A 27,553-nucleotide genomic window follows, 5' to 3' on the forward strand; every position below is an offset into this window, starting at 1 on the left:
AGAGAAATTAAAAAAAAAGTTTTTGAACAAATGTTCAGTAATAATTTATAAAAAAAATACATCCATAACTTTTATCATAGTATATTAGCAAAATCACTATTACATGTGACGTTTAAAAGAGTTATGTAGTTTGTTTAGGCAAAGCCTTATAACTTTTTTCAGAAATTTCAGAAATTGCACATATGCTTTGAAATCGAACGCAACATAAGTTCATCAGTTCCACCAATAGTGGATAGTGGTCGACAATCTCTGTAAAAACGGCCGATCAACGATTCGTCAGAAACACCGATTGCGCCCCAATATTGAAGACAGTCGTCGGTCACTTTTCGTGCCAGTCGCCCGCCTATGAGCTTTGTCATTGAAACTAAGACTTCATAATCTTCGCCTTTCATCTTTTGAGCTATAGTAAAGAGAAAACGTCATGAAATTAACACTAAACATACCATAACCGGTCAAATGACCGTTTAAGAACTTTTGCATCGAAAATGCGCTTATCATCTTATCGTTTTCGCACATTTGACTTCATGACTTTTTCTAACAATTATATGCAGTTAATATTCTTTTAATATTTTTTTTTGTATTTTGTTTGTTCTGAATAATACTTGTCGTATACCTATTTATACCACAACCGGCCATTTGACCGTGAGAACAATTTATTGCTTTATAAGGTTATCGGATCAGAAATTACGATGTAATGCGTGTTCAAGGTATTGCATTCGATTATAGTTGCACATTTCAGCAAAGACTGTTGCGTAGTTATTTCAATCAAAAGAACTGTGAATTCAAATTTCAGGAAAGTACCTAAAATTTTAGATTGGCATTTTTGTGTAAGAAAAAGAGACAAAAACTAAATAGTTTGGTAAGTAGCTTATATTTTATTTTGATAGCTTTACTTTATTTTTAACTGATAGTTTTTACCCAGAAAAATGACGAAACAATCAAGACAGTACAGGTTCTTAGAAGAAATAATATTAATTAAAAGAATAATTATAATTCTTATATATCCGTGAATAATTATAAGATTTAAAGAAATAATAATAAATAGAAAAAATATGTTTGGAGAAAATGTACAATGGGAACGCCCTGTATATGTAAAAAATGCGTTGAGCAATGAATTAAAAATTCTTGTACTTTGTGTTTGTATTACATAAAAAATTGGCAATATACAATTATGTTTAATTATAATGAAGTTTTTTTAGTTCATTTCCTTTTTAAAATCCATATTTCATACATTCAATCAAGAAGCATAAAATCCGGCCATTTGACCGGATATGGGAGAAATATATATTTATTAAGTGTTGGTATGTTTAGTGTTAAATAAATATTTCAGAGAGTAATTTTCAAATGAAGAGCTTAGTTTACTTACCAATTGTTCGATATACTAGTGATCTGAATGCTTCTATTTCTGTTTGTAACTCAGCTAAAGAATATTGAACGATTTTATTATCAATCAGAGGTCCGTAGTCTTGTTGCTTGCTATGATCTGCGGTCATTTCAATTATTCGCTCAAGAATTGAAAAAACTAAAGAAATAAACAAGAAGCATGACAAACGTAGAAAGACTGTAAAAATTATAAATTTTTTTTAATGCTGGAAACATAGCTTTTTCTGCGTTAGCTATACATGCACAAATTACCAAATGTACAAAGGTTTCAAAAGTCAACATTTTTAATGATTTTTCATCTATGGACCAACACAATCTGGATGGTAACCGCAAATAATTCCATCATGAACCAATATATTTTTGATGGTAAACATCATAAATAAAGTTCACCCCAATGTTGGAATTCGGATTGATTTATGATGGTCCAATATAAGAATAACAACTTGTTTTGATGGTTTGTTCATGTTGAACCATTAGAAATTTCCATCATAGTGTTTTAGGAATCAAATATTTTAACGACAGTGAATCACCGTCACCCCAATGTAGGAATTCGGTGTGATTTTTGATACGGCCAACATTAAAAAAAATTGTTTTGATGGTATATACCTGCTGAATCAACAATAATTATTATTAAACCATCATAGAAATGCATTGTTGTATCATTATGGACCATAAGAAACAACCATCATTCCAATGCAGGAATTCGGATTGGTTTATGATGGTCCAACATAAGAATAGCAACTTGTTTTGATGGTTTGTTCATGTTGAACCATTAGAAATTTCCATCATAGTGTTTTAGGAATCAAATATTTTAACGAACGTGAATCACCGTCACCCCAATGTAGGAATTCGGTGTGATTTTTGATAAGGTCAACATATAGAAGGCAAACAAATTTTTTGAAGGTATATATAATTATTATTAAACCATCATAGAAATGCATTGTTGTACCATTATGGACCATAAGAAACAACCATCATTCCAATGTAGAAATTAGGACTGGTTTATGATGGTCCAACATAAGAATAGCAACTTGTTTTGATGGGTTCATGTTGAATCATTAGAAATTTCCATCATAGTGTTTTAGGAATCAAATGTTTTAACGAACGTGAATCACCGTCACCTCAATGTAGGAATTCGGTGTGATTTTTGATACGGCCAACATAAAAAAAAATTTTTTTGATGGTATATACCTGCTGAATCAGCAATAATTATTATTAAACCATCATAAAAATGCATTGTTGTACCATTATGGACCATAAGAAACAACCATCATTCCAATGTAGGAATTCGGACTGGTTTATGATGGTTCAACATAAGAATAACAACTTGTTTTGATGGTTTGTTCATGTTGAACCAATAGAAATTTCAATCATAGTGTTTCAGGAATCAAATGTTTTAACGACCGTGAATCACAGTCTATAGGAATTCGGTGTGATATTTGATAAGGTCAACGTAAAAAAAGCAAACAAATTTTTTTGATGGTATATTCCTGCTGAATCAACAATAATTATTATTAAACCATCATAGAAATGCATTGTTGTACCGTTATGGATCATAAGAAACAACCATCATTCCAATGTAGGAATTCGGATAAATTTGTGATGGTCCAACATAAAAATTGTCTTGATGTTAAATTCTTGGGAACCAACAAGAATTCAAATTGAACCATTATGGAAATGTATAGCTGGAAGTTGGAACCATCATGGATCATCATGGATTGTTGGTCCATGAGACTTCTCTTGATGGTTAACCATCATAGTATTAAATTAGCATTTTCCCTCATGGAATGATTGAAGTTTGTTGGCATATCACAAACTATGAACGCGTAATGGAAAAGGCTGGATGATGGTGATCATCAAATGATGTTGGACCATCATAAATTGCCCTGAAACAAACACAAACCATCAAAAATTCTGACTTGGTTAAAAAAAATCTTGAAAAAGTAATCAGATGTAGTACTTTTCTTATGTCATGTAGGAGCTGCAAAATGGGCTATTAGCATTGTTCCGGAAAAAAATTCCTTAATGTGATCCAAAGACTGCAATCACAATTTTATTCCTCTAAAGAGGGGATGGCTCCCCTACTTTGGTATCCCGAGGACCTGCGGGTGAAGTCGAGCAACGGCAGAACAGTTTAACAGGGACTTGTACCATGCATCCTTGGTCCCAGGATGATCAAAGTGATCACCCTTCAGCTCACTGACCTCAGTTTTTCTCAAAACAGATTTCAGTCCCCAAGACTGAGAAGTGGCACCCTTGCACAATAAAAACATTTTATGCCCAGTTTTAAATATATTCAACATAGATTTGTTGTCATTGATTTTGGTGTTCTTCAGAGAATCGTGTCTTACGATCATCCCATTGCAGAACTTTATAAAGTAAGAAAAATTTACCTAAATATATTTTCAACTACACATAATTATCACCATAGTTGACCAGAAAGCCCAATGTGGGCCAATGCCGGCCTCTGACGATTTAAGACACATAATAATAAAGTCACCTTAATTCGTAATGTTCCGTAATTAAAAAGAAAAACTGAAATTGAACTAAATTTTTATGAAGTGTCACTCATACGTCATTTATACATCTATTGCTGATGCAGAAAAAATTAAGTTTCTAATATACACAATGTTTTCCAAAATTTAACCAATAAATTAAGAGGGGTTATAAAAGGAAAAAAAAATAGTATAGCAAATTGGTGTCACAAACTGCGTTGCAGAGGAGAAAATCGCGAAAACAAAACACATTGGAAAACAATTATAAAATATACTACACACTTGCTCGGTGCAAAAAGATTTATTTGATTAATTATTACAAAATTAGCTGCTGACATTCAAAGTGCTTTTGATGTCTGTCAAAGTGACGAAACTCCGCTGTATGAGATCCTCCGGAATGTCCCACAGTTGTCACAAAAATTAATACCCCAGTAGAAAAAAGTCACAGGAATCGAGATCTGGTGAAAGCAGAGGCCGTCCTGCTTACGTTTTTCATTCTCTCCACGCGGTTTGTGACCTAATGCTTTAGTTTTCCTCTTCATTTTGATGTCTTTTATCATACCTCTTGTGCATTGCATCTATATATATATATATATAGCTCTGATTTTTAAAGGTTGGAACTAACTATGATAAACTGTTCCTAAAGCCACTGGACGGAATAGTTTGGATGTATGACCTTTTATACTGGATTAGTTAAAGATTTTTTAGTAACTTCTTAATAAGTTGTAGCCTCTTAAAATTAACTTAATTATTTTAATTGTCTAGTATAATAAACAGTTTAATATTTAATTAATTTATTTATTTATTTATTTATTTATTTATTTATTTATTTATATATATTTTCATTATTTTTATTATTATTATTATTATTATTATTTTTGTATAACTGGAATGGGCTCTGGTTCATAAAGAACCACCCCAAATGAATGTAGGTGATACGTGTAGTTTTTGAAATTATGTAAGGATGTATGAATGAAGGATAAAGTCTATAAACTACTTTCTATCCATATGTACAGGCTCCATTTTTGGGTTTTAATAAATTGATTTCAGAATAATACATTTTTACTAATTTTTCTCAAAGATGGCAGCACTAATATTTCACTTGCTTAAAACATTTTCTTCGATCAAATATATATTTTTTAATTTATTTTATTCGATTCAAGCTATAAGCAAAACTTCAAATTTTTTACCTCTTCGCGAATTTTGTTAACTGTTTAATTATTGTACTCTTAAACCTAAACCGCATTTTGCTACACGCCGGTAAGTTTGATTACTTTTTGCTTTTTTCTTTTATTTCATTCTCTTTTGCAACAAAATGTTTTTAGCGATATCGACACATATAAAGAATAATTTTTATCTTAGGATAATTATTCTTTATTCAGAAATATCGCATTAATTTATACCAATAGCTGTGTATTGATAACGACTATTGGTTTTCCCATTTTTAGTTTCTCTCTCTCTCTCTCTCTCTCTCTATATATATATATATATATATATTATCCTCGCTTCATAAGCATTAAAAGATAATCTTAGCTACCAGTTTTTTTTAAATATAAAAAGTACATATACGAGGTATGATCAAAAAGTATCCGACCTTAATTTTTATTGGTCGAACAAACGCAGCTATGGGGGCGGGGCTCGATGTGTGATTGTGAGCATGCCTAGTGCGCATGCTCATTTTTTTCTACAGCTCCAATACAAGTCAGTCGGCGTCAGGCCATTCATGATTGAACAGGTGCAAGTGAGTGTCGTCGGATTTTATTTTTTTTAAAATGTCAGAAAAAGTCGAACAGCGTTATTGCATAAAATTTTGTTTTAATCTTGGTGATTCGCAAGTGGAAACAATTCGCAAGATTAAACAAGTGTTTGGAAATGAAGCGATGGGCACCACACAGATAAAGGAGTGGTACAACCGCTTCAAAGATGGCTGCTTATCAGTTGAAAGTGAACCACGCTCAGGGAGGCCCTCAACATCGAAAAATGATGCCATCATTGATCAAGTGAGGAACCTGGTGATGCAGAACCGCCGAATCACGATCAGAGAGCTTGTAGACGAGGTGAGTATTAGTTTTGGTTCCATTCAATCAATTTTGACTGACGACTTGGGCCTCAAGAGAGTCTCAGCAAAGTTTGTACCAAAGCTGCTAACATTTGAGCAAAAAAACCTTCGTCTGGAGATCGCACAAGACATGCTGGAAACTGTGAACGGTGATCCCGACTTTATGAACACAGTGATTACAGGTGACGAGTCATGGGTTTATGGATATGACCCAGAAACCAAGCGCCAGTCAACACAGTGGAAGCATCCTTCATCCCCGACGCCCAAAAAAGCAAAGCAAGTTCGCAGCAATGTCAAGGTCATGCTAACTGCCTTTTTTGACTCCAGTGGCTTAGTACATCACGAGTACGCACCACATGGTACTACAATCACCAAGGAGTACTACCAAGAGGTTCTGCGTCGCCTTCGTGACGCAGTGAGGCGCAAGCGCCCAGATCTGTGGGCAACAGACAGTTGGAAGCTCCATCATGATAACGCTCCCGCACATTCTTCCCATTTAATTCAGAACTTCTTGACAAAACACAGCACACCAGTGGTTCGTCAACCTCCCTACTCTCCTGACATGGCTCCCTGCGATTTTTGGCTTTTCCCAAAGCTGAAAATGCCACTAAAAGGGACCAGATTTCAGAGCAGAGAAGACATTATGCAGAATGCGACAGACCATCTGAGAGCCATACCGAAGGAGGAGTTCCAGCGATGCTTTCAACAGTGGCAGAAGCGTTGGGAGAAGTGTGTGGCAGCCCAAGGGGACTACTTTGAAGGGGATTTGTATTAAATAATTATATCATAATAAACGTTTATTTTATGAACAAAAGTCGGATACTTTTTGATCACACCTCGTATTAGGTGGTATGAGAGAGCTTTAGCAGAGTTGTCTACGTTTTGTCAGAAGCGTAAAATGTCAGACCTCACAGATTTTCAGAGAGGCCAAATTGTAGGAGCCTGACTAGTTGGAGCAACAATGACCGAAACATCCCAGCTTTTAGGCGTTTCTAGAGGTACGGTGTCTAAAGTCATGACAGCATACACACAGCGCGGAAAAACAAGCTCAGCAAAGCAAAATAGTGGACGGAAGGAGAAGCTGAGTGAAAGAGACCGACAGGTATTGAAGCGGATTATAATGTCTAAAAAGAAAACAACTGCAGCCAAAGTGACCGCAGAGCTCAATCAGCATCTGGATTCTCCAGTGTCAACAATTACAGTTAGGTGATACCTTCATAAAAAAGGACATTTACGGCCTTCCTTCAAAACGGAGATTCCTTCAAAATCTGGGGTGTTATATATATATATATATATATATATATATATATATATATATATATATATATATATATATATATATATATATATATATATATATATATATATATATATATATATATATATATATATATATATATATATATATATATATATATATATATATATATATATATATATATATATATGAAAGGGTAGCAGTCCTGGTGAGTGTTGTTAGGCCACGCAGATAGCAGTTGGAAGGCAAAAAAATATTTTACTTAGTATATTCAAGGCATTTTTTAGCAAAGACGGAGCTCAAATTCGCACTCCAAATCTGTGTGCCTAAGTTTTTATCCTAGGGAAAGTAGCAAAAGAATTTCCCTCAAGTTTGTTATATTTTAGGGAAAAAGGGAAATCTTAAGAATTACTATTAGTTTAGGAAAAAGGTCGAGTGATTCCCACGAAGATTATAGGGGGAAAATGTGTTTACATTTAATTATGCATACTTTATCCAAGAATAGATTTAAGAACTTGATGTGGCTTTTAAAAGTGTGAGAAAGCATTTCGACTTGAATAATTAATTAGTAATAAATTAGGAGTTGTTTATAGCAAAGAAACTAACATAAAAAGATTAATAGAAGCTTTTTCAAATTTGTCATTATCCTGGCTGTCATTTTCCTGGCTTTTGAATGCCAGGACATTGAAGTGTTACCGGAAATTTTTTTAAACAGTATACTGTAAAGAGGGAAAGCAAATATTAACTTAATTCCAAGTTTATGTATAATTGTAATATGCTTGAATGTAAACAAAGTTATTTTTTCATTTTATGATTGATTATTATACACAATTTTATTCTGTACATATCATCAACAAAAACATTTTTGATTCTTTCTATAGCGGATAAAAATAATTAATTTAAGCAATTTATGGTCCATCTAGCATAAAGACTTAAGTAGAGTTACTTACTATTAACTTTAAATGACTGTTTTTTAAACTTCTAAGCTAATATGTAATTTTCCTGGCATTCAAGATTTGGTGAATTTCTATTTTAATTCTTTTCTAGGGCGAATGTCAATAAACTACACTGCTGTCTGTAATATATTAATAAATGTAACTAAATAAATATACAAAAAAAATTTACATTATTTTGAAGACTTTAAATTTGAAGAAATTTCTCGGTCCAAATTGTCATGTTTCCAAAGAATCACCCATTTTCGCGTTTTATGGGTCATTCTTTGGAAACATGACAGTTCGTCCTGTTGTTTTCTGCGGAATTTACATTCCCCAGAAAATAACAAGATTTCTTAAAATATCTCAGATAAATCTATATAATTTATGTTATTAATGATTTCAAGAAGCCAGGAAAATGACAACACAAAAACCTACTCATCTTGAAAAAGTTTTTGAAATAGATTTTGAACTAGAAAATTGGTTCTTTATTCATGCAACTATACATGTTCATATACGAGGGTATCTAATCAATCTATTAACATAAGATATTGATTGATGGCTCTATCTATTTTAGTTATAAACCACTAAATAAAAGTAGCCAGGAAAATGACAGATTTTCTTGGGACAAACAAATTATTGTCCGAAGAAATTATTTTAAACGAAGTTTTTGTAAATAATACACTCTGCGTATATTCTAGAAATGCTTACACTGGTTGAGATTAAAAAAAATTAGATATTGAAAAATTTATGGGAAGTTTTGAAGCTAGTTATTATTGAAAACATTGTTTGGGACATGCCAGGAAAATGACATTTCGAAGTTCAATTAAATTTTTTAACTATACAAAACAGTCAATGCTAGTGCAAAGTCATTTTAAAATGCTAACAGCAATGCAATTTATTAATTTTTCTTAAAAAAAGTTCTTTTAGTATTATTCACTGGTGTGCAAAACTTAAGCAACAAGTGGTTTCTCGGCCACAGCTCCCCAACAAAGTATGAGATAGCCATGAAATTGCAATATAATATGCACGCAATTCAGTAGAAAGATTATTTGTATGCAAATTTTAGAAATAAAACGTCGTAGGTGATGTAAGTGTACTTAAACCTTGTGGACCAGCGCGCGCAGGTCAAAGCTGTGATAAAAGGATGAAGAGCACCGTAGTTAAAGACATTCGCTGCAAGTGCAGGTGATTTGTTTTGTGAAACATGTCTTCAAGAAATCATTTAGGCGGCTTTACTCGAGGAAGAATGATTGGGAAGCTTGAGGAGGGGCGTAGTGTGACCAGTGTCGCCGAAGAGTTCGGGATCAACAAAAGTGTTGTTTTCGTGCTTGGAATGCCTTTTAAAACTACTGGTACAGCTGTTCGGAAGGTTGGTGGTAGTCGTCCAAGGAAAACAACACCAAGAGATGACCGTTACATTGTCCTCCAGGCGAAAAGAAACCGTTTTCAGTCAGCGAGCGCCATATCTCAGCAACTGTGCACAGCCACAGGATGACAAGTATCAAGATTTACAGTGGCCGGACGCCTCCACAAAGGTGGCTTATTTGCTAGACGTCCTGAACGCTGCTTACCTTTAAAAGTTAGCCATCGGCGCACCGTTTAGAGTGGTGCAGAGAACACGAAACCTGGACACCTCATCAATGGAGTCGCGTCCTCTTCACAGAGAGTCGTTTTAGTGCTACAAGCGATTCTCAACGTCAGTTGATCTGGAAAGAGGTTGGAGCTCGATTTCATCCCAATAACATCGCGGAAAGAGATCGTTACGGTGGTCCTGGAGTTGTCGTCTGGGGTGGCATTATGTTGAACGGGCGGACTGAGCTTCAGATATTCAACTGAGGTTCTGTAACTGGAGACCGCTAGTGCAATGAGGTAATCCTACCCCATGTGCGTCTGTTCCGAGGGGCTATTGGACCAGACCTCATTTTTATGGATGACAATGCCCGGCCACACCGTACTGCTAATGTTCAAGAGCTACTGGAAAGGGAAGATATCACACGAATGGATTGGCCAGCTTACTCTCCAGATCTAAATCCCATAGAGCATGTGTGGGATGCATTAGGAAGACGTCTTGCGACACGACAGTATCCTCCTAGTAACACCCATCTGCTGAAAGATGCGTTGAATTAGAAATGGAGACGTTTACCCCAAGAACTCCTGGATAATCTGGTGCTTAGCATGGAGAGACGATGCCAAGCAACAATTACAGTAAGGGGAGGGCATATCCCATACTAGGGAACATCTGCCAGTTGTACTTACGCTTCTTCAGGCAATCATGTGTAACGCCACTATATGTCAAATAAAGCCTTTCTTTGTTCCATACCCTACTTTAAGCTTTATATTCCTTTCTGCGCCATTATTCTTTTACCATCGTTTAAGTACAAAACATTGTACATCATATTCAAATTTCATGTCAATCGGATGATTTGGCACGCACTTGTTGCTTAAGTTTTGTACACCAGTGTAGTATTAGATCTTGGAGCAAAGGACAGTAAATAGTCATATTTTGTGAGAATCACCCACATATATATATATATATATATATATATATATATATATATATATATATATATATATATATATATATATATATATATATATATATATATATATAGAGAGAGAGAGAGAGAGAGAGAGAGAGACAGAGAGAATCCATAAATTAAAAATTATACATGCCGTAGACAGAAATAGATAGTCTTTCATCTTGAAGCATTCCCTTTAGGTATTTGTAGCCCATACCTTCTTCTCCAATTATATTCTTTGTAGGAACTTTGACATTATGAAACAAAAATTGACTTGTACTACAAACCGGAGTACCCATTAATTGGAGTTTACTACAAGAAATGCCTATAAAATAAAAACGAACATTAGTTACTGAACAATCTTCAATTGATTGCAATTTTGTCCCGTTTAAATTCTTTTCCAATCTTTAAATTTATTAATCATGGAAATACCTTATAATATACACTCGAACTTTCAAAATCGATTTCTTTCACCACTGAATTTTCTTTATTCGTTAATATCTATGTATCTTTATTTCATAAATTTAAAGATTACATTTTTGCCTACTTTATGTTTTTGCTTTGCTTTTATGCTTTTTGCTTTGTTTAAATCAAAAATAATTGTGTTTTTTTTCTTTAAAATTTCTGTGCCATTTTCTTAGCAAATAAAGAAATTTTCATATACAAGACGGAATAATTTTCCTGTGGTTTTAATACATAAACAGAAAAATATGCCATAAAATGCGGTATTGAAGGCTGTTAACAAGTTAAAAAAACTTTGCTGTGTTAGTTTCTTAAAAAAACATCCTCCAAATTAAAAACAGGAAATAGGCAGAATCCATTCTTGTTTACTTTATTTGTTTTGTTTAAAACAAAGATAATTCTATTTTTTTTTTCAGAATTTCTGCAGCATTTTCAATTAAAAAAATTTTGAATTACAAGTTGGAATAATTTTCCCATGTTTATAATAAATAAATAAAAAACATGCTTCAAAATGGGACATTAAAGGTTGGTAACAGAAAAAAACATTGCGGTGTTAGTTTTTTAGAAAAAAAACTCAAAATAAAAACAGAAAATAGGCAGAATCCATCAAAATTTTATTTCTTAGAAAAAACACATTTGCTTAAGTGATTCTTTGATTCTATAAAATTGTTGTTTTTTTTTTTCGATCTTTCTTAGATTGTAACGTAAAGTCTTAAATGTTTTAAAAAATCGTTACTCGTTTTCAGAGTGATAAATGAAAAATGGTGAAATAAAAATTCCAAATGGTGAAAGGAAAATTTAAAAAAAGTTTCCTGTAAGGCAAAGTCACAATTTTGGAAGAGGTCACAATTGTGACTTTGGAAGAGTCACAATTTTGGAAGGATTTTACTCCATGGCTCATTAAAATCAAGTAAAACCTTATTCTAGCACATAATAAAACTTTTTGTAATAGAATATACTAACAAAATGTTTAAAATTTCAGCAAAAATATTTTAATTCAAATTTTTAAATTACTTTTTTTTAATATTTAAAAAAATTTTGTCTCATTTTCCTAAAAAATGTATGGGAGGAAGGTAAAAAGAAATGAAATTAAAAATGGTTAAAACATTTATTACAACTCAGAAGAATCATATTATGATTATTGATTCTATTGTTAATTATTACATTATTAATAATTACATTATTAATAATAATTACATTATTAATAGTTACACTGTTATTATTAATCAGAGTTTATATATTAGATGCCATTTAAATAAAATTAAGAAACGAGTGAGACACAAAGTTACATCGTTTTACGATTATGTGCCAAAAATGCATGATTTTCAGAAATATACAATTTTAAAAAAATACTTATTTGATCACATTTTAGATCAAAATCGAAGTTATGAATTACATAGTATGTTATTTCAATTTGAAGTCATGTTTTAGATCAAATTCGAGGTTACGAATTTCAGAGAATACAGTCGGACCTCTATTCTACAAAGGTGATAATTCCCGATAATAAGTTCGTTGTATAAAAAATTCGTTAAATAGAAAATCATCTTTTGAAATATTTAAACACAAAACAGGTTTTAAAGTCATAAACCCTGGATATAATTAAAATAGTAATTGATACACCTTTATTTTGTCATCTAGTATCTACTATTTATTTTATAAATCTTAACCATAAAAGAAATCTGCATGGAAAGCAAGAATGGAGTAAAACGTTACTCAGTGTTACACTGTCATGCTGCATACAGTTTCAACTAAAAAAAGGCTAAATTTGTGTATAAAAGTTCAGCTGCATCTTAAGTTTAACTTCTACTGATAAAATCCGTTAATTTTGTCTGATTTTGCTGTTTGAAATGCAAACAAAAAGGAATAGGGATTTCACTGCTTTCTCTAAAAGTTAAGTGGCTTCGAAAATTAAATTCGCCCTAAAATGCGTTAACAAGTTTGAAATGTTCTGAATTATTTTGGGATATAGGGAAAGCGGATTTCAAAGAAAAGCTTGTTAAATAGAAAATTCACTTCGCTATTTCGAAGTTATTTAAGGAAGAACTTTCCGAAATGTTCTTGGATCCTCGAAAAAAAAATCGCAAAATAGAGAAATTCGCAAAATGGTAGTTCGTTAAATAGAAGTCCGACTGCAGTTTAATTTGTATCATGTTTCATCACACTTTCATTTACAATCTAATATGATGGGCTATGAATTTCAGAATACTTTAATAAAAATGCGATTCGTTGAAATTCATTTAAAACTTACCTTTTATATCAAGAGGCACACAAATGAGTGATTTGCTCAGTTGCGGGTCTCCTTTACTTGTATTTGCAAGCACGAGCATCCAGTCTGCTTGTGCACCATTAGTTACCCACATTATACGACCATTCAGGATCAGGTCATCTCCTGTTCTCATCGCTGTGTCTGGAGAGGGGGAAAAAAGATCACCATTATTGTTGCATAATATGTAAAAGACATGTTCAGTGTTTTCTTTAATAAGCTCAACTTCCCAGCTTTAAAATCAAGGAAATGGATAGCTGCAAGTGGTAAATCGTGACATTTGCAGATTCAAAATTCAATCAAGCTCCACACCCACACGTGACGTCCTTGCAAGCATCCTATTAAATCTGATTTAAATCATGTACTTAGGCATAATCACTCCACTACTTGTCAAGTTACAAGTACCTAATTATCCAATTTTCGAAAACACCTGCTGTCAACTAAGAAGGTCGTAAAAGATGAGACTCGCAAATTTTACACCAACGGAATGACTGTGGTAATATCGTTAACATTGCTCACCGACTGCTTATTAGTACAAACCAAGCTGGTACTCATCGAACAGAATTAGATTTGAGCACAAGATTTATTGTACCAAGTATTTAAATAAGGCAGCCTCCAATGGCAAAAAAAGATTGAGGACGCAGCTTACTCGTTTTTCCGCACATTTTTTTCACAGTCATTACAATCATAGACTTGACACACAGGTTTAATAATGGGTTTAAAACAATAAAGTTATCAAATTCCCTCAAACCTTTCTGTTAGTTAGGAAGTAAGTCAGGCTCCACGATTTTCAGACCAACATCATGAATGTGATTATCTTGTAAACGATGCTAGCAGGCAGACTTGAAGACACAGACAAGCTGATATTCATCGATAAGAATTAAGCACGAAAATATAATTTATTATGCTTAATATTTAACACTAGGAAGACGGGAAATTAGTAATATTGCCGAAAAGCAGTCAAAATGACTAGATTGTGAATGCGTCAATAAATTTGTTTAAAATTAATTTTTAAAATTTTTTGTATTATTTACAGTTATGTAACAAGTTAATAGTAAATTTTAACAGTAAAAAAAATTATATGTTGTTCAAAAAGTCACAAAATTCTAAGAAATTGTGTCAATGTATACATCATTGTTTTTCTAATTGAAATTAAAAGCAGTCAAAATGACTTTCTTAGGCAATCTAGTGTTAATTAAGATAGTTTTCAATGGGATAAAAAGATTGAGATCACAGCTTACTCGCTTTTCGTTCAGAAAAATCTGTGGACATATATTTATGTCTGTTTGAATTTTTTTTCCTTTCTAAGATTAAAAAAAATCACATTGAACAATTACCATATATTGTGTAACAGTTAAAACCGGAAATGATTTTCATCTTTCTCGAGTCTTTAATATTTTTAAAACTTTCATTATAAATGTTAAGATTTGCATATCTCTACATCCAATCACTTTCTCCAAATTTTATTTATTCATTAATTTTGTTAATTGAGAAATCAAGTGAAGCACGAGCTTATGAAATGAAGATCTCGAAGGAGATAAAAAAGCTTCTACAGCAATGGATAAATATTACTTATTCAAAATAACAAAAAAATGAAAAAATAGTCACGAAAAAATATTTCAAATTGTAATGACTTTTAAACAAAATTGGACTTTTGAAATTCTTTTTAAATAAGTTTATATAAAAATGGCCTTTTCAACACGTAAAATTTCAACTCTGCATTTACATTTCAGCGAGCTGTAGATCAGCCCACATAGCTATTTTTCACTACAAACTAAGCAGTTGATGATTCTCGAGCTAATAATCGAATCCAAAAAATTTTAATGCATTGTACTCCTTGTACATTTTTCTACATACCTTCATAATTTCAATTTATAAGTCTTATATTTTTCACGCTACAAGACAAAATGCAACAAAGAGCAAAAAAAAAAAAACATTTAAAAATGCAATAACTTTCGCACAAATTAGAATTTCAACAAAAAAACTCGTGTTGTGTTCTTTAACAAAAATGACTCTTTCAGCACGTAAAATTTTTACTCTGTAGTTGCATTCTTATGACCTGCAGTTAGTTTTAATGAAAAGTTTTCCTTCAAACATTCAAAATATTTTTCTGCTCTCTTTAGTTCCTAATTCTTATAGTTTTTGCGAGGCGAAACAGTGTAACATTAAGTTGAACATCCAACTGCTCTAACGATTTTTTAATACAGAAAAAAATAGTAAAACGAAAATTTATTTTCATGATGTCACGTGACAAAAATTTACATTCATACAATTTTTTTCCGAATAAATAAATTTTTCGACAAAGGTAAAAATTTTATGACAAATTTCCTTTTAAAAGAATTTCAAAAAAGCAATTCAACATGTGCATTTTAAACAAATAAACATAATAAACTGAGATTTTCTGTGTGTTTGTTTAAGCTAAAAAATAAGTTCTTAATGGACATTTTGTAGGAACCAACAAAACAATATTTTTCAAAGTTACATCTCTATGAAATAAATAAATGGACAACAAATATAAGGATTTAATGAAGCATCTGTAACGAAAAAAAAAGTTTTATTCAATAAGCATTTTATCGAAACAAACTTACAAAGTCCATTTATTTTTGAAGAAGTTTTTTTTAATTAATTGTTTTTTTATTTCTATTATTAAGGCTAACTTGCAAAAATTGTTCATATTCATGTACAGAACATAAAAAAAATTAATTTGTTGCATAATTCATGGTATAACAAGAAAAATTTAAATTTTTTTAAAAAAATGTCGATTTATTTTGAAGTTTAAATAAGCTCCTTGCGCTAAATGTTTCTTTAAATTCAAAGATTATTTGTTAAATTCAACTACTCTATTTACATTTCTCTACAAATTATAGGGAAAAAATTTACACATTTTACTACTAATTTCCATACATAGAAAAAGTAAGTTATGGCAAAAAAAAAAACATGAAAATCGTCCCTCAATGAACATTTTGGAACATTGAAATGATTATAAAATATTTTGTGACCCCTATTTTGAAATTTTCGCTCTACAAGTATTTTTTATTGATCAAGAGCAACCTTTTTATACCTAAGAGCAAATACCAGAATATCGGTCGAATGGCGAGCACAATTTATTTTTTTAAGATAAATTTATAGTTGGTAAACATAGGTAATAATACACACTACATGTAATGCACAAAAAATTTAATTTTAAAAATTAATTTATCATACGAATATAATTTGTATTAATATTCTTCTGTAAAATAAATGATTACTAAATTGCTTTCAAAACACACGAAGTATAAAAATTATTTATAAAATATATATAAATACAGTCAGTAGGATCTTTGGCATCGCATTTCAGTGGCCACCGCTTCATATTTGATAGAATATGATGAAATTCCTGCTCACAAGCAATCGTCAAGGTGTTCATCTGTAAGTCGTTATCTATATAGTGATTTTATGATATTCATTGTCGAAAACAATGATTCACACAAGTTTGTGGAACCAAAAAACGACTTTATTTTATATGCTGCTCTTTTTAAGAATGGATTTTATTGCTGTCAACTATATACAAGAATTTGTAATCTGATATAATATTTTGAGGATAATGTCATTCTGAAAATCCAAACTTTCTATCTCCACTTCGTCTCGCCTTACTTGAAGAAATTCTGAAATGTATGTTGCTATTTCGGTAGCTTTTATTCGGTTGGTTAAAGTATTTACGGAAACGGTGATCATAGGCTCGATGATATTAAATTGTTAAAAGTGTTTTTCAAATTGATCTTGAAGCAATTGGAGGCTGATTACAAATGTTGATAAGTCAATTTCACTGTCGCCTATCATTTTTTTCATGTTCGGAAAACGCACAAGAGACTTCATTTTCAAATGTGATATCCGTCCCTTCCCTGCAACTCCAAATTCAAAGTTTATTTAGTTTTTCCGTTATGTCTGTTACGAAAGACAAATCTGCTAGCCAAAGAGGATCTCTTAGTTTTAAAAATATTTGATTTTTTACTGCAAGATAATTTTTTATTTCTCCAATTAAATGTATTAATCTATCAAGTACTTTGCCCTTACTGGGCCAGCGTACTTCAGTATGTAAAATGAGGTCAGCATCATAAGGATTTTGTAAAAGGGCCTTGAAAAGTCGATGTTGCAAAGGAGCTGCTCGAATTAAGTTGACTATTTTGGTAATAATTTTCATTGCGTGTCCAAATGGTAGTACTTTACCGAACGAAATTTCCTGGTGGATAATACAGTGATACGACAGAAAATCTGGAAATGACACATCATTTATACAGAGAGCAATAAAACCATTCACGCTTCCCACCATTGCTGGTGCCCCATCAGAGGTTATCGGAGACAAATACTGGAGAGGCATGTTTATCAAACTTGCATTTGTTATGAATGTTTTATAAATATCCTTACCTGTTGTCTGTCCTTTCATGGGCAATATTTTTAGTAGCTCTTCTTTTACTGTCAAATCAATAAATACCATTCTCACCATGACTGCCAACTGTGCTGTGTCTTCTGCTATGTCTGTAGACTCGTCAAATTGTAGTGAGAACAAATCACATATTTCCAAATCATTCTTCAAATGCGTTTGCATATCTTTTGAAATAGCTCCTATTCTTCTTGTAGCAGTATTATCCGATAACTGTAAGCCTTGTATTGCTGACATGATCTCACGTTTGTTGGAAAATCCTTCAAATAAGCAATCAGCATCAGTAAAAAATGCTTCTTTCAACAACTCACCATCCTGGAAGGGCTTTTTCTTGTGTTTATCATCAATATTGTAAAAGCAAAAAAAATTGCATAGTATTTTATGGGAAAATAGAAAACTGAAATATTTTATAATTGGGCACAAGCAGCACACTTAGACAGATTGACGGGCTCCATGGTGCCCGTGGGCATAGGGTTGGGGACCCTTGATCTAGAGAGTATGTCAAAAAGTTTCATGGGGTAATCATCAAATTATTCCATGAAATTATAGCGCATGGAACTTGGTCAATTTTCATTTCGATGCAAAATTTTTGTTTTGAGAAAAACAAGTTTTTGTAATAAAAAAGCAAAATAGCACGAATCTTGTCAAAAGTTCTTATGATTTTAATAATGAATATGTTTTTTTTTATCTAAACCCTTTTTTTCCTTCAATGTTTAGGTGAAATTTTTTATAAATTTTCATATTTAAAAAATATTGAGTTTATCAGTTGTAGTTTTTTTTTCTACATTTTCATGTTTGAGTTCTTAATTGTATCGCTTTAGCAAAAAAGAGTTCTGCATTAAAATTTAACATTATTTTTAAACTTAAAATATGCATCAAACGTTTCAACGACCTCAACGACGGTTATAAAGTGAAATGATTTATCCAGTCTTTTGGGTTAGCTTCAAAATTAAAAGGCATTAAACATAAATAGTCATTAACTCAGAATTTTGCCGGTTGTTCAACGCCGATTATAAAATAAAATAAAGTTTAGTTCTAATACAGAAACGGCACGTACTTTTTGATTCTGGCGTATTTATACAAAACCTGCCCATACGTACATTTCTTATACGAAATCAGGTAGTAAAGGACAGAAGAAATGTTCAAATCTGTTGTAAATAAGAATAAAACACTTACTATTAACATCAGAATCTTCACGTATTCCAATGCATGATATGCGCTCTCCTCTTAATGAAGGGGATAAGAATTCCTTTTTCTGCTCCTGATTTCCAAATCTAAGATTGAACACAAGACATTTCAGTGATTAATTGAGTTAGAAAGGCATAATACCTTTCGATATCTCTAAATTGCAGGGACGCTGAAAGAATTTCGAAATAGCGAGTTTTCGTGATAGCAAGTTTAGAACTAAATATGCTCTAAAAAGTAAAAAAAAAAATATATTCTAAAATATTACACTTAAAAGTAGAAAGAAACATAAGAATAACTACTATTAAATGTAATGATAGTTGACTATAAGACTAAATACAACAGTATAAATACAAAATACAACTAAATACAAAAGTAAGACAAGAACAGTTATGCATTAAATAGAAAACAATTGTTTTACGATGAACTTGTTTTGTGATTTTTCCGAAAAAATTCAATGAAAATTCGACACAGAAAGGTTTTGAGAAGAAACCCTTCGACAAAGGAATTCAATTTAACATTAGGTGGATATGTAATGCCAAAAGGGAAAAACAAGGTTTTCGAGAAATCGAGAGTATATCTAAAATTCTTTGTCAAATTTTCGTTTTCTTTTGCTTCAAAAAAATTGATTAGTAAGTTGTTTTTTTTAATTACGACTAATTTTAAGCCCTTGCGTAATTTTGTAATTAGTTGTTTTGTTCAGTACTTTTACTGTCAAAACTAATACTTTTTATGCATAAAAAAGCCTCATAACTTCCAAATTATTAACACTACTGACCCGAGTTTTGATTCAGCGTTGCATGTGCAATGTGCGGAGACGCTAACCTATATTACAGCCCGTTAACATCATTTTCCAATGAACTGCCAAATAGCGTTTTTTATCGCTGAATTCGGGGACTTTTCATGCTCAGTGACTCAAATGTCGTACTAACAAATGCAATGTATAAAACAATAATAATTAAAATCACTATTCGTTCATCATCTGCTAAGAAACATTCATAGAAGACATTTTTTTCAAATATTTTAATTTAAAAAAATATCTACTTCATTCAGTGATCTAACTTATCCAGAAAGGTTCATTTCTGGACATTGTGCCTTCGTCCCCATACCAATCTAAAGTTGTCCTCAAAACGTGACTGCTTACGCTGCGTCGTGAAGTTATGGATCCAACCTGTAAAACTGCCGCAATATACAATCCCTAGCCATATTTTTAGACGCGCTATAAGATTCTATGTAAAATTATAATTATCAGGTGATACTCTATACAGCTGTATCGTTTTTATGCGCTTGCTTATACATTCGTGTATCAATTGGTTAACATTGTAATGCAATACGTAATAAATACAAATAGGAAGTATAAAAAAAACTCTTCTAAATAAAAGCTCATTACAAGTATGTTTAAATATAAATTTATTGCATATAAAATCGTCGTGCATATCATGTTATTATTAAAAAACTACAGTGAGTCTAATAATTTGATTTAATTATTATAATATACTAATATAATGCTTGATATAATAAATATTCTATACTTATATAATATATCGTCTCATTTATTCAATCGTCTCATTTATTCAATCGTCAAATTTATATTATCTATCGTCTAATTTAACCCATTGATACACGAACGCAGCCAAGTGCAAACCGGTTTCAGTCACATAAAAGCAATAAAGCTGTATAGTATCACCTGATAAGGTAAATGGTCTGAAGTATATATTAGGTTCAGTTAAGTGCCACTGCCTGTTATATATTTGCCCGATAGCCCTACATCAATGTTTTCTTAAGGCCAAGTGCCACTGCCCAGTATACAATTAACAGGTACTCCGAACGCTGATATTTCTCCTAATCCATCCACAGCAGATATTAAAATATCGAATAAATATAATTTCACAGATATATATATTATTGCTTAAATAACATTGGTTTAAAATGTCATACTTACTTCGATAAGCCTTCGATTGCAATATCAGAAGCCAGGATGGAAAAAGGTATGCTTATACAGTTGATATCCTTTAATGTTTCGATATACGCAACCTTGTAAGAGTAGTCTAAGCCTAATCCACCATTTTCTGTTTAAGAGACAAACAAATTAAGATAAATAAATATTTTCCTATTTTGAATAAATCAAAAAAGAATCCATTATAAAAATAGTTAAGAAAATAAATGACTGGCTGGAGGATTAAAGTGTACGCCTCTGCAAAATCTCATTTTGGCAAAATGTCGTGTGATTATTAATTAAATGAGAACATTTTTTTTTTAATTTTCGAATGAGAATTTGAAAAATCTTAACTGAAATTTAAAATTAGCTTTTATGCAAACGTATGTGGATATTCTTCGATGGCAAAAAATATATTATTGCCAACAATAGTTTTTCTTAATTTAGAAAATATTTAAATTTCATTGAAATAAAACGTGTTATTAAATCTAATTGAAAAATATGTTTATGCTTCACAAAATATTTGTCCTGTAGTGGACTGATTGTTAAGACACGGTTCCCAGCATATCACCGAGGCCAAGCATCACTGACTGCGTTCAGTAAGCGGGTGGATGACCACTTAGATTAGTCTGCATAGGGACCGAGGGTATGCGGTATCAGTCCTCGTTAAGCTGTTCTAACGTAAAGTTCTCGACTTCGTGCGTGGGTCGTCAGGTTGCCAAAGCAGGGGAGTCATCCCCTCTGAAGTGGATTGAAATTGCGATGGCATGTCTTCGGATCCCCCTCAGGGATGTTTTCGGAACTATCACCAATAGCCAATTGATTAGCGACGTAAATAAAGTACCTACCTCCATCTCTGATTAGGCCTAATTATCAGGTAAATAAAAATGAAGGAGTGAAATTAATAACATGCCTATTTTGGTCATTATTCCAAGGAGTCCAGCATTTGCAAATTTTCGATAGACGTCTTTAATAGGAAAACACCTTTCATTCTCCCACTGATCTGCGTAAGGGTTGACGTCATTCTCAATTACCTTAAATAATGAAGTTTAGTTCATAAATAATAAAATAGCAATTTTAAAAAGCAACATTTAGTAAGTGAACTTTAAAAAAAGTAATGTTTACGTAAGGACGTGAAGGGGGAAAAGTTTATAGCTCAAGTATTGCGTTTTTACCCATTGGCAAAATGGGTCTTATTATAGGTCTGATGGCGTGCGCAACTTATTTGGACGTCATCACACTTTTCAACTGTATTCAAGAGTAATAGTAAGCAGTGCGCATGCATCGATATTACATGCGTTGCTGTGGCGACAGCTGCTGTTTTTATTTTTATTTTCACTAGCATTCATTTTTAATGTATTTACATCATAATAAATTAAAGTATTTTTATATTCCTTTATTATTAATGTATAATTACTGGCTGGATTGTGATTTCAATATAAATATGAATGCTGAAGAAGAAGGAAGAGTATTTTGTGACGTCTCGAAACACGTACATAGGCAGGATATGAAAATTAATCAGACGACAAACATCAATTGAGACAGTTTTTGCAACCCGTGATTTTCAAATCATGTTGTGGCGTTTAACGGAGTCAATCCAGAAAGAAAAAGTATTTGACCATCGGCTAACCAGTGATAGTTACAAGGCAATCACAACTTCTTCCTTTTTTTTTCTTTAATTTTCATTCAATCTTAAGAAATTAATCAGTCTCGTAGCTGTGATTAAATATAAAAGCAATTTTTTATTATTGGAATAAGAACCATCTAATTTCTGAAAATTAATTGCTAAAGATCAAATACTTGCGCTACCACTTTTTATTTTATTTATATTTGTTCTGGCATAAGCAGAATTAATTCTCCTTTTTAATTTTCTTTAAAAGTGTAATTTTCAAAATTTTGATTTCATTTTATGATTTTCTAATTTTCATTTATTTGTCTGTTAATTTGTTAAAGAAAAAAAACACCAAACTTTTGAAAATGAAAATCGTGAAAACATTTGATTACTCTATTTTCTGAAATGTTGAAATTTATATTTTACTTTATAACTGCGTCGTTGAACAACTGACCCAATGTTTTGGGCTTACGACTACTAATGCTCAACTCTGTAGACTTGTACTTTTGAACCCAATCCAGACGACAAGGAAACTCCTGGATCAAGTATTGGAAGAAATTAAACCTTCTAGGCTGACTTTTTTTGATGGAACAAGCCTGCATTTCCGTGACATGGAGAGGAAAACTACTGAAACCTCCCACGGTCAGCCTAACGGCGAGGAGACTCTATTCTAATCCATGATTCGTCTACCACTGAGGATATTTTACGTCAGCACTGTGGTCGGTGCAAGCAGGATGCGGAATTCGTATTGTTTTTTGAGATCCGAAAATATATTATGTCTTCAAGGGCGCCGGCAAAATAATATAAAAGGGGGTGCAACCCTCTATCAAACTACCCTCCCCTCCCCCCGAAAATCTTTTTAAATATTCTGCTATTACAGTTTGTTTTATTATTACATATACTTTCATCTGTTCCTTTTTTCAAGATACATTTCTTCATTGTTAGCAAGATATTTTTAAAAAAGTACGAATTTCTTGTACTTACAAGTTTTGCCCAGAGGCGATCGCGCTGGCATAGCTACTGACTTAAAAGCACAAATAACTACAAACAGTAGTTTCGTATACTAACGTGTTTGTGCACGCTTAACATTGGTATTTATTGTGTTGATGAAGTTTTACAGTTGCGAGAAGTCAGCTTGTGTTATACACCTTTGTTAAACTGAATAACTAATAGAAAATATAATATTATTTACATTTTATTAAAAGAAATTTAAAAATATACCTCAGATATCTGCCAAGTTTGTGAATGCTCAGTGTGCATAAGAAAAGAATCAAAGATGACTCAGAATTCATTGAAAAAGTTAAAAACATATTTGGACAGCAAACAAGACGATTACAATTCTTGTTTGATTAAACAATTTTTTAATTGTTATGTATCAATAATTACTTAATTATTTGTTTTTCCATAAAAATATGTTTAATTAAAAAGTTTTATAACAGAATTTTTTTGTATCTCTTTAATTGTTTTTTAAAAAAATGCCAGGGGGGTGCAAGTACACCCCCTTGCACCCCGCTGCCGGCGCCCTTGTATGTCTTCCAACATAGAGCTTTAGTTAATATTTAAGTGCTCTTGCTAGTCTTAAAGTGATCGGAATTTCAATTGAGGATAACTTCACTTTGGTAACATTATATTTTGCTTGAATCGAAGTGGTTCAGACTGCCGATCTCCAAATGGTGGTATATCCCAAGTTGAAATGCTAGATGATCGATACGAATTCTATTCCAGACTCACATTGACCACATTATTTACTTATAATAACTTGAGTGGTAGTGATCAAGGGTTCTCTAATAGTTAGGCTAACCGTGAGATGTGATTTTCTCTTAATGTAAGTGGGTTAGTTCCATCATAGAATGCTTGTTCAGGCAATTCAGGAGTTTCCTTGTCTTCTGGATCGGGTTAGAAATTACAATGCTTCTTCGGAATTGATAATTGTAAACCCAAAACATGAGTCAACTGCCCAAATCAGCTAAAAAATAAAACAAAACCTTTGCTGAAAAAACACACATACTGTTTCATTTTATTGTTTTATTAGAAATCTCTATTTTTCATAATTTTTTTTGCCAATGTACTGAACTAATCTCAAGATGACTTAAATATCTCATTACAAAAGATCTAAAATTTCCTAATTTTGATTTCATTTTAGTTGAATATTGATAGTCGTAAACCCACAAATGAGTCATCTGCTTAATGATATCTACAAAATAAAATAAATTTAAATATACTCTGCTCGTAAAGGTCATGAAGCAAGTGAAACTTCCATTGTCATCGTTCATTGAACCTTAGCTGGAATTTAAGCACTCCAACTTGTCAGAAAATGGTTGAAATTTCGACATGATTACATTGTTACAGAAATGAATTCTACTCAATAAAAAGTACTGAAAATAAATTAATTTTTTAATAGTATTCCTTGCATTTTTCTGAAATTGCATTTAAATACAGAAACAAATTCTAGAAATGAAAGTTTTCCAATCTGTAGATCGCGATGACTTTTTGGAAAATATTGTTTGAGAAATTATTTTATTTTTTCATTTATTCTAAAATTTAAACCTTGATATTTGTAATATATTGAATTTTCATGCTTTTGCGCTTTTTAATTAGTAATAGTTTAGTGAATGTTATAAAACCAATCTTATACAAAATCATATTCAGTGAGTTTTTTTACAAAACTTACTTCTCGTTAATGAAACATTTCATAAAAGTTTCGTCTTGATAAATTAGTTTTCTATTTTAATAATCAAGCACATTACTTTCTTTATGCCGGGAAAATACTTGTTTTGAAAATGTTTTTAACATGCTTTCTTACTGAACTTAACTCTTTCATAATCTAAGGAAATTGGTTAGAACAGATTACTTTGTCAAAAACAGAAGTTTGAAAACATGTATAACTTAACACTAAATATACCAACACTTAATCTATACCTATTTCTACCATTGCCGGTCAAATAACCGAACTTTTGATTGAATGTATGAAATATGGAAGTGAGGAAGGAAATACACTAAAAAGAACTTTATTATAATCAAACAAAAATGTATATAATTTTTATGTATTACAAACATAAAGAATAAGAATTTTTAATTCATTGGTCAACGCATTTTTTATATATACAGGGTACTTCCAATGTACATTTTCCGCAAACATATTTCTTCCACTTATTATTATTTCCGTAATTCTTATAATTATTCTTATAATTATAAGAATATATAAGAATTATAATTGTCACCTTTTCTTACACAAAAATGCCTATCTAAAATGTTAGGTATTTTCTTGAAATTTGAATTCACAGTTATTCTGATTGAACTGACTACGCAACAGTCTTTGTAGAAATGTGCAACTCATCGGATGCAATACGTTGGACACGCATGGCATCGTCATTTCTGATCAGATTACCTTATAAAGCAATAAATTGTTCTCCCGGTCAAATGACAGGTTGTGGTAGAAATTTACGACAAGTATTATTCGAAACAAACAAAACGCAAAAAAAAAAATAATAATAATAGAATATTAACTGCATATAATTGTTGAAAAAGTCATTGAGTTCAATGTACAAAAACGATAAGATGATAAGAGCATTGTCGATGCAAAAGTTCTTAAACGGTTATTTGACTGATTATGGTATGTTTGGCGTTAATAAAATTAAAAAAATATATTGATATTTTGTGGGGTTTTTTTTTCAAAATAATTAAGTGGTTTTAATTAAAAAATTTCACAAAGGCAACTTACTTTTTTCACTGTTTGTCGCAACTCATCGTGCTGTTCTGTGAATGTGAGAGTATTTTTCATATGAGGAGATGCTTCGTGAAGTTGCCTGCCCTTGGCATAACAGTAAGAGCATCGACCCAATTTCACCAAATAACGAGCTGACATAGTGGTGAAACGAAATAGATGATACTTTGACAGGAAGCAAATGATAGTTCAATTTTAGATAGCGCTGAAACACCTCTGGTGGATTCAACAGTAAAAATACAAAATCATTTATTACGTAGCAGGTGTTCCAATACTAACTTCTAATGACAATTCAGACTTTTTTTTTTTCCATCTATGAATGTTTCAGTTTAAAAGCGTTTTTCGAAACATCGCAGTGTTTACAGAAGAGCATATTTCATTTTATTGCATAGTTTATTTGTTAACCCAATAATAACCGGCCACAAAAAAAGTGGTTTTTTTATTAATCATTTATTAAAATGTTATATTCTTTGCAGAAGAACGAAATTCATTTTGTTGCCAATTTATTTATTTATTTATTTATTTTAATTACAGTCAAACCCCGTTTTTGTGAACCTTCAAGGGACTGAAATTTCGGTTCACTATATCCGTACTTCAAACAATTTTAACTCATTTTTCCGAACAGCTCCTTTTTAATAAACATTATTTAAATAAATGACCCATAAAAAGAAACACAAAAATTATTAAAAATGAATATGTAGCAACAAAAAATGTGTTAACTTTTATTTTTTATTACTCTTCGGCTTGCTTACAAACAATTTAGGGATGGCCTTTATTTTGGGATGGGAAACTGAGATGGAAGACGCAAACAAGAAAAAAGGCCTACATTCCACTCAATAGATGGTTCTAAAAAATCGGTATGTGTATTTTGTGTACGAATTTCAAAATTGCCAAAAAATGAAGGAAAAAAACAGTTGAAGACAACAAAAAAAGCCCATAATATCCAATATCCTCTCTTCTTTTGGTTCACCATATCCACAAAAATAATATCATATGTGTGTGGTAATGTGTATGTGTATGGTAAAGCGAACATTTCGTTCACTATGTTTGGGAGTACATTATAAACCATGTTTACTATAGCGGGGTTTGACTGATATTTTCTCTTTTTTTTTTTTTTTTTTTTTTGCTAACCCATTAATATCCAGCCATAAAAAGTAGTCTTTACTTCAACTGTTTATTAAAAAATTACATTCTTTAAAGAAGAAGTATTTCATTTTATTGCAAATTTATTTATTTATTGTTACTCATATTATTACCCATTTATTGTTACCTTATATTTATTGTTACCTATAGTTGCCAGCC

At 31.7% G+C, this 27,553-nt stretch overlaps 1 protein-coding gene across 1 annotated transcript; it reads right to left on the reverse strand.

Moving 5' to 3' along the window:
* Nucleotides 1-19: 19 nt before the first annotated feature.
* LOC107442868 (putative acyl-CoA dehydrogenase 6) lies at nucleotides 20-26,489 on the reverse strand. Its single transcript, XM_016056529.4, has 8 exons — nucleotides 26,249-26,489; nucleotides 21,829-21,949; nucleotides 20,922-21,048; nucleotides 18,971-19,068; nucleotides 13,360-13,518; nucleotides 10,804-10,974; nucleotides 1,367-1,522; nucleotides 20-400 (listed from the first exon to the last, which is right to left on the reverse strand). Exons 1-8 carry the CDS (start codon nucleotides 26,390-26,392, stop codon nucleotides 168-170), a joined length of 1,209 nt encoding a protein of 402 aa, XP_015912015.1. The 5' UTR covers nucleotides 26,393-26,489; the 3' UTR covers nucleotides 20-167.
* Nucleotides 26,490-27,553: the final 1,064 nt, after the last annotated feature.

The sequence above is a fragment of the Parasteatoda tepidariorum genome, chromosome 7, assembly GCF_982258835.1.
Source record: "Parasteatoda tepidariorum strain Cologne lab strain chromosome 7, Ptep-v5.0, whole genome shotgun sequence".
NCBI lineage: Eukaryota > Metazoa > Arthropoda > Arachnida > Araneae > Theridiidae > Parasteatoda > Parasteatoda tepidariorum.